Below are 7,989 nucleotides of genomic sequence, written 5' to 3'. Positions count from 1 at the left end.
ATCACAGGAAAGAGAGACACTATAGGGGCACGAATGGATTTAAAGGAGGTAGGTAAGATGGAGGCGCTTTGGCCGCAGTCGAGTGCTGAAGGGGGAGTGCAGCTTCCTCGCGCTCCCTGGGTTTTGTCTACCAAAGAAGAGTGCATTGTGAAGCAAGTAATCAAGTCTATCCGCACTCCGACGGGTATGATGCGTTCTCTCAGGTCCGCATTTTCTAAAGATGACTAGATTTCTGGGCTAAAATCCCATGATTGGCATAAGATATGTCAGGTTTGTGAACAGAATGGATTTTAATTAGCGTGGACATTTTGAAATTTGAAAAGTGACCATTATTCTTAATGCTTTCTCATTTTTGGCAGTTTGTCCTAGCAATCGCGATCGCGGGATGCCTAACTCCAGAAATTCGCGGGGCCTTTTACAAGCTGTCGACTTTGGTGCAATGGATCTCACAGAAAGAGATTAAGACGTCCTCTATTGAATCCGCAAGGCGGGGAGCAGTTGAGATGGTCTGTCTCTTTGAGAAATACCTGCCCACTAGCATGCTCACGATACAAGTTCACCTTCTTGTGCATCTTGTGGATGAAGTGGAGATTGCTGGACCTGTCCATACGCGATGGATGTTCTTCCTGGAGCGCTTCATGAAAACCCTGAAAGGCTTTGTGCGACAACGAGCTCATCCGGAAGGTAGCATGGTGGAAGGTTGGTTGGTGTCAGAGGCGTTAGTGCATATCTCACAATGGCTACCAACGGTGGAACCAGACAATGAAATGCTATGGACGTTGAAGGACGATGACAGGCTGACTGGAGATGTGGTGGTTGGAAATGGGGTAGAAAAAAGAATGGATGCCTCAATGGAAGAGAAGGTGAATCGCTTTTGTATGTTGCACCATGCCTCCATGGAGACGTGGCTCGCCAAGTACCAGATTGCAAGGCAAGATCGAGAGGAAGCACGAGCCGAATTCCGACGCAGTACGCGTCACCGACCGATTCGATATCCCGAAGGCATGGAGGAGATGCCACGGTTTATGTCAACATGATGGTTGCATGGAGCCTTGACCGTAGCATCCAGCGAAGGGACAGAGGTCTCAATGGAGGAGTGGGAGTTCTCGAGGGGATGTAGTCCAAAGGTAATGAGGGGTTTAGAATGTGTCGTATCTAAATTTTCTTGCTACATCTAATTTGAGTGTTTCAATGTGTAGTACAAAATATATAGTGCAGCGTGGTCGCGCGGACGGCATTTTCGGGTGGAGCGTATTGACAAAATGCGCTCCACAATGGACTGTGGTGTCATGGCAAGGTTTGAGCAAGAGAGCCGGCGACGAGCAACGGATCCGAACACGGTTGTGGATGAGATGGAGTATTTTGGGAATTTGCAAAGTATTATTACAGTGGATTACCGTAGCTTCTCCATGATAATATTCGACGTGCAGTGGTTCAAAGTGGTACTTGGAGGAGCTGGCGCAACAGTTCGATGAGGTCCATCTGGATTTCTCGAAATAGATTCCGAAAAAAAATGGATGGATTTGCGCGACACCTTTGTGTTGCCGGCCCATTGTGAACAGGTGCAACTAGGCATTTGCTTGCTAATTGTAATACGACATGGTTTATGTCACAATGGTTTGAAGACGGTTTGTAAGTGTTTGTGAACAGGTAATCTTCTATCCAAATCCCCGACAACCTCGATGGTGGTATGTTATACCTTCAACTCCTCGAGGTGCGAGAGTATACGATCAAAGCGATGTTCCAGGCATAGATGAAGAAAATATGCAAATAGAGGGATCGAAATTACAAGGGGTGGAGGCCACCGCAAGCTTGGAGCCTGCATCGGCTAACAATGATGGAAATACAGAAGTCGTAGAATTTTTTGAGAACGAGACAGACTCGTTGTTTTGTGGTGACATGTCTATCGACCTTCCAGTGTATGCAGAGTTGTGTCAGGAGATTAACATGGGACCATAGAATACTTCATTCTTGGAGAATTGTATTACTCAATTCGTTGTTTAGATCTTCCATAAAGATAGATAAGATATGCATTTTAAGAGGGATTTTTCAAAAATGATTTTATTAATGTGCTTTGTATAGTTTAAATTGATTATTCTAACATTATTTTTTATCTGTGCAGGTATCGACATTTTCAGGATGAGTCGAGGGATGAGTGATGAGGAGTTTCAGGAGATGATGGCACGTATGTCTCCAGATCAGCTCGCGAGATTCAGAGAGATAGCAGATCAGGAGCTGTCTCGTTCTTCGTCAGGACGCTCTGCTAGATCAGCTTCGGCGCGATCAGATGCTTCAGCTTCGAGTAGACGATCTCGACGCTCACGACTTGGGCCAGAGGGAGGGACTGCGACTGCAGGAGGATCAGGGGGTGCTGTTGTGGAGACACGGACGCGGTGTCTCCGTCTCGTCGTTCAGCTGGAGCTCGGTCACCGCCAGGATTTGTCACACCTGTGGGGACGTCCACTCCAGTTACTCCGGCTTTTGCGCAGCCGTCGGCAGATGTCACGCCTTTTGGTGGCACTCCTTTTGGTGGCACCCCCTCTGGTGGCACTCCTTTTGGTGGCACACACTCTAGCGGCACCCCTTTGTGTGGCACTCCGGGAGAGGGTACCCCCATCGGTACACCGGATGTTCAGGGATCTCCTGGATATGCCGAGGAGCATGGACGGAGATGGGAGAGGGCCCATACAAGGCACACTCCTAGGGATTATGGATACCTAGTGGATGGCAGGTCATGAGCCATCATCATGAATGATGAGGGGAGGAGGGTGATGGCTCGCATGAGGGAGTTGTGCCAACAAGTTTTTCGGCACAACGTCCTGGATCATTGGAGGAACATACCGGAGGGGAGCAAGGAGTACATAGTAGCATCCTTGCACGAGGAGTTCCCGGTGCCAGCCGCAGTGGATAGATTCTCTACGGGCTGGATGATGGATTGCATGCGTGCATACATGTCACATAGACGATCCGACGCACACAAGGCAATCAAGAGTGGGGCTCCAAAGCCCGAGTGGTTAGATGCAGACGACTGGCACCGACTGAGTGAGGAGGCTACAAATTCGCCAGGACGTTGGAGTCAGCAGCGGGAGGCGGCGAGGGCACGAATCGAGGCCGGATTGGTACATCATCTTGGGAGTGGCGGCCACAGGACATATTTGGAGGACTTTGTAAGATTCTCTTTTGTTTTGCTTATTTGTTTTTTTGAGATATTCTTTGTACTGACAATCATGTTTCTAACAGTTAGCATTTTGTTTTCTTTGCAGCACTCCATTACAAATCGCTATCCGCAAGGCCTTGAGACTCGATATGCGGAGAGGCACGATCTCAGATCATTGATCGACCGATTGTATAGACGCGGCGGCCCAGTAAGTCACTCATCTTTCTTGTCCGTAGTTACCATGAGATATTTGAATGCATTATTGTATGGTGGATTGATATGTTGTTTCTTTTTCTACAGAATCCGTTTGATGCTCCTTTACAGCGGGAAGAGCTTTCGGGGGATGACGATTTGTAGCTCGCCCTTGGATCCTTAGAGCTCACATACCTTTAGTTTTTAGTCGCCCGATCTATGTAGACATTTTCTATGTATTAGTGATATTGTTTTATGATTGTACCAATCGCATTTTATGCGATATCATGTATTTATTTCATCCATCAGTTTTATGATTTCAGTATACATTCTTTTTGTTTGCAAACGCTTTGTATGAAGCAGTGCAGAAACTATTTTGTATGGCTCTCATACAGCACACAATGCTATATGTGGTAGGGCAGCTTGCTGCCCTGCCACAAATTTTTTTTTTCTCTGTTACCGTCGCTATTTGCGTCGCAAATTTACTGCACACGTCGCTATTGCCGTCGCTATCAGCGTCGCAAATTCTCTGTAATCGTCGCTATATGCGTCGCTATTGCCGTCGCTATCAGCGTCGCAAATTCTCTGTAATCGTCGCTATATGCGTCGCATTTTAGCGACGCATATAGCGACGGTTATAGCGACGATTCTATGGCGTCGTCAATAACGACGCTTTTTGCGACGACGGGGGAAAATTTTGTTGTTTGTATTTTCGTCGCTTTAAATGTCGCTATAAGGTCTATATCTTGTAGTGACTAGGCTTTAAGAATACCTCCATTCAAGCATCAATTGATTAGAATACTCTTTACAACGTCCCAATGTCATAAGACTACCATCATGGGTAATTAGCATATAAACCCACGATATTCTCATGGATTAATCCCTGAATAACTTTGAATAAATGGTGCATTCATGGGTAAAGTATGACACTTGGATTCTACAATATCCTCAGATTAAACATGTATTGCTTTAAAATTTACAGGGTTGTGAGTTGCATTCCATAGCTACCAGTTCAGGCTCCGTGACAGCACAAAACTGACAAAAGCCAGGAGAAAACACTGGCTTCTCATTTGTGAATTGCAAGATTATAGGGTCCGGCATGATCTACCTTGGAAGGGCATGGGGGCCTTATTCTCGAGTGGTCTTTCTCTACTCTTACATTGACAACATCATCATGCCTGCTGGATGGAATGATTTCGGAGATTTGAGCAATCAAAAGTGAGTCCCAGTGTGCACATATACACATACACACATGTAGGCATATGCACCCATGCACATGTGTACACACACACACATACAAATTTGTATGCAGACACACACAAGCACAAACACAAACACACACGTGTGTGCGTGCCTATGTGTGTAAAAAAAACTTCCCTACCCACAACACACATACCCCCACATAAATGAATCTTCTTGATAACTATCCTATTAGCACATGCATTCATATGTATGTAGAGACACATACACATGCATGTTCATACACACACACTCACACATCAACGTAATATGAGAATCTATGTAGTACTTAAACATTTAGTTTTCCAAATCGATTGAAATGAGATTATGACTAGATTTCATGTCAAAATCATAAAGTCACCTAGTTCTATCCCCAAGTGTTCAAGAATTTAGAATGTCAATTATTAAAATTCTGTGACCTACATATGTGGGTTGAAACTCAACTTTCACACCTCACCTACATAGATGGAAAAAGAAATCGCAACAATGTAGTATTGAAGAAACCCTATAGAAATTGGTTTATTTTGTGCTACAAGAATATTATCGAACCTTCCTAGGTGTTGCCCACTTCAAAAGGTCAAAATTGCAAAATCTAACATTTGTCCTATGACAAGAAAGTTAAGGCCAAACCCAATATAAAATATTTTTGCTACTGTTAGCTTTCATGATCACCATCCAAGTGCAAAGCCGAGGTTTGTTATTGACATTTCATGCAAGTGCTTGAATACTTATCACACTAGTCATAATATTGGGTTGGAACTATATTTATGCCCTCTTTATGCCATTTGTGCTTGTGCTACTAGTTCAATAAACTAATCTTAATTAGTTTTTTCATGATATAGGATAGCCTTCTATGGAGAATATCAATGCTCTGGACCTGGGGCCAACACGAAGAATAGGGTTGCATGGTCTTACCAATTAACTGCTACACAAGTAGCTGCCTTTGCATCCCTAAGTTTTGTGGATGGACAATTGTGGGTCCAATCATAGAACTATAGCAATCACCTACAAGATTCAATTACAAAGTGTAGCATTATTTTAGGGGAATTCCAATTTGCCACCCTATTCAATCATACATTTTCCTTTTTGGACATATAGTATTGCTCCCCATATGTATCATGCCATAGATCATGTTTATACAAATTAAACAAGTATGATAGTGAGAAATTTTTAGAGACATGCTCAACAAGATTCTCAACATCATTCTATCTATGAAACTTAAAAGTAGTTGTAGTGATCCAACAATGGGGTATATTATCTTGTCCATGTCAACCTAAGAAAAAAGTTCATTGATCATATCTATTTCTAAGTATCTAAGCATTTAAGGTTCCATTTTGTGCAAACTTATCATAGAATGGTGTGACAATACCACAAGTTAATTTAAATTAAGAACAAAAAACATAAATAAGCACTGTAATTTTGAGAAACTATAACAATAGTATCTATGTATTAGTTCAAGTATTTGACTAGTATTATACAACTATCTACTTTTGTTGTTGGTAGAACAAATGTGTAATGGATACATATTTTGAGCCATCAAGATAAAATCATTGAGATTGTGGCTTAATTTTTAAAAGTAATGGGCTTTGTCTACTCCATACTCAAAAGCCTATTTTGAAACCATTTACATAACCTTGTACTAGAGTTCAAGCTAACAATTGAAGGAAAAACAATGATCCAAATTGAGCCCAAACATGAGCTACTTCCCTTTGTAATGGTACATCTCGATGCCACCTATGCACCATCATCAGCACATCAAACTCAATCATTCATAAAAGGCTTGTTTACAAGGCTATGAGCTTGCCACCATGAGAAAGTTAGAGGTTTCATGCTTTGCCTTTTTTATCTTACAAGTATCTTTAGATGAACCCTTGTATGGACCAAATAAGATGTGCAAATTAAATATGCTTAGTGCTCACATTACATATTAAAGAGTAAGAAGATACTCCAAGGGTTGACACCATTTTCTTCTAGCAATAACCATTCTTGTGGCCACAAGAATAAATCACACGTTAATTCAAAAGTTAAAACATATGTGCTAATTTGCAATGTACCTAAAATTTCATTGAATAATATACTGACACATGCTTTAACTTGAAATTTCCTAGTTTTAAAAATAATAATATTGCAAATTCATTCATGGCCCAAGCTTAGGAGTGTAATGTATTAAATATGTTGAAGATAACACTGTCATTATTCTAAGAAATACAAGCCCATCTATTTTCTTTGGCACATTGCGGGCACTTAGATTCCCATGACTAGTGAACACATCAATTATATTATCATCCTCATTCATACATGTGGAAAAGAACCAAGTGCAAATTCAAAGACCATGGTAAGCACATAAAATGTTCAACAAAACATAAAAGCGTTTGAAATCACACTTGTAGGTAGACTTCATAACACACTTGTAGGGTAGATGTCATACCCAACCCCCCTCCCTCCCTCCCCCCCCCTCCTCCCGACCGCATGCCATGTGCCCAAGGGAAAAGAAAATCTTCAAAAGATACCCCTATCGTGTGTGTTTAAGCACCTCTAAAGTGGCCCCTTGTATACATATATGAGGTGATTTTGGTATCCCCTTTTAATTGACTACTCTCTATATGTAACTTTTTTATCACACCCTCTAATGTAGAAGATTATGCATACATGCATCCACTCAGTAGGTTAGAAACAAAATATATTCATTGATTAAATTGTGTGCTCAAGGTATATTTTAGCCCCAGTGCAAAGAAAGCAAAAAGAAAATGTAAAAAATAGGGCAAAGCAAAAAAAGATGGCTTGACTAAAGAAATCAGAGGAGAAAAGGCCAAAAGTGCAAGCATAACCTTAAAAGTTCAAGGCAAGTGCAAAATAATTAAGGCACATTTTAAATGCAAAGGTACACCCTAAATTTTTGTAAGAGTCTTGTGCAATTTGTAAATGTAGACGGGAATGGGCAAAGGTACAATGTATATAGGAAGGAAATAGAAAAAGAGGATCTAGGCTAAAATGGCCAATCATGTAAAAAAAGGGATGGGTGTCCAAAGGGGATTAGGGCTTGTATAAAAGGAAAAAAGTGAATGAAAAAGCACATTCTTATGTGTAGCAAAAACTAGCTCTCCTCTTCTTCTTTTCCTTCTTGTTCTTGCTTGCTTGTGCTTGTGCATGAGAGAGGGAGTGTGAGAGAGTGAGGAAGTGAGTGTGAGAGTGAGAGACCATGGTGGAGAAGCTCTTCATCTTCTCCTCTCTTCTTTTCTGCTTCTCTTGTCCTGTTCGATAATGGAGCATGGAGCTTGGAGCTTGAGGATCAAGCTTGCACCTTGGATTGTGGAGCTACTGGAATGCTTAAGGGAGGAGGCAACTCGATCGCGAGCTTGAAGGTAAGCTCACTAAATTGTAGGTGTGAGATTGTGCACGTC

The 7,989-nt window shown here is 42.0% G+C and overlaps 1 protein-coding gene across 1 annotated transcript; it reads left to right on the top strand.

Annotated features, from left to right (window-relative positions):
• Positions 1-4,448: 4,448 nt before the first annotated feature.
• LOC148023378 (putative pectinesterase 53) lies at positions 4,449-5,707 on the top strand. The gene is made up of 2 exons (XM_087695208.1): positions 4,449-4,567; positions 5,431-5,707. Exons 1-2 carry the CDS (start codon positions 4,449-4,451, stop codon positions 5,576-5,578), a joined length of 267 nt encoding a protein of 88 aa, XP_087551334.1. The 3' UTR covers positions 5,579-5,707.
• Positions 5,708-7,989: the final 2,282 nt, after the last annotated feature.

The sequence above is a fragment of the Lygodium microphyllum genome, chromosome 16 (assembly GCF_053477565.2).
Source record: "Lygodium microphyllum isolate KBCC chromosome 16, Lygodium_microphyllum_v1.1.10, whole genome shotgun sequence".
Taxonomy (NCBI): Eukaryota; Viridiplantae; Streptophyta; class Polypodiopsida; order Schizaeales; family Lygodiaceae; genus Lygodium; species Lygodium microphyllum.
The sequence above is the reverse complement of the archived record's forward strand: the minus strand, read 5'-3'. Positions and strand labels throughout refer to the sequence as shown.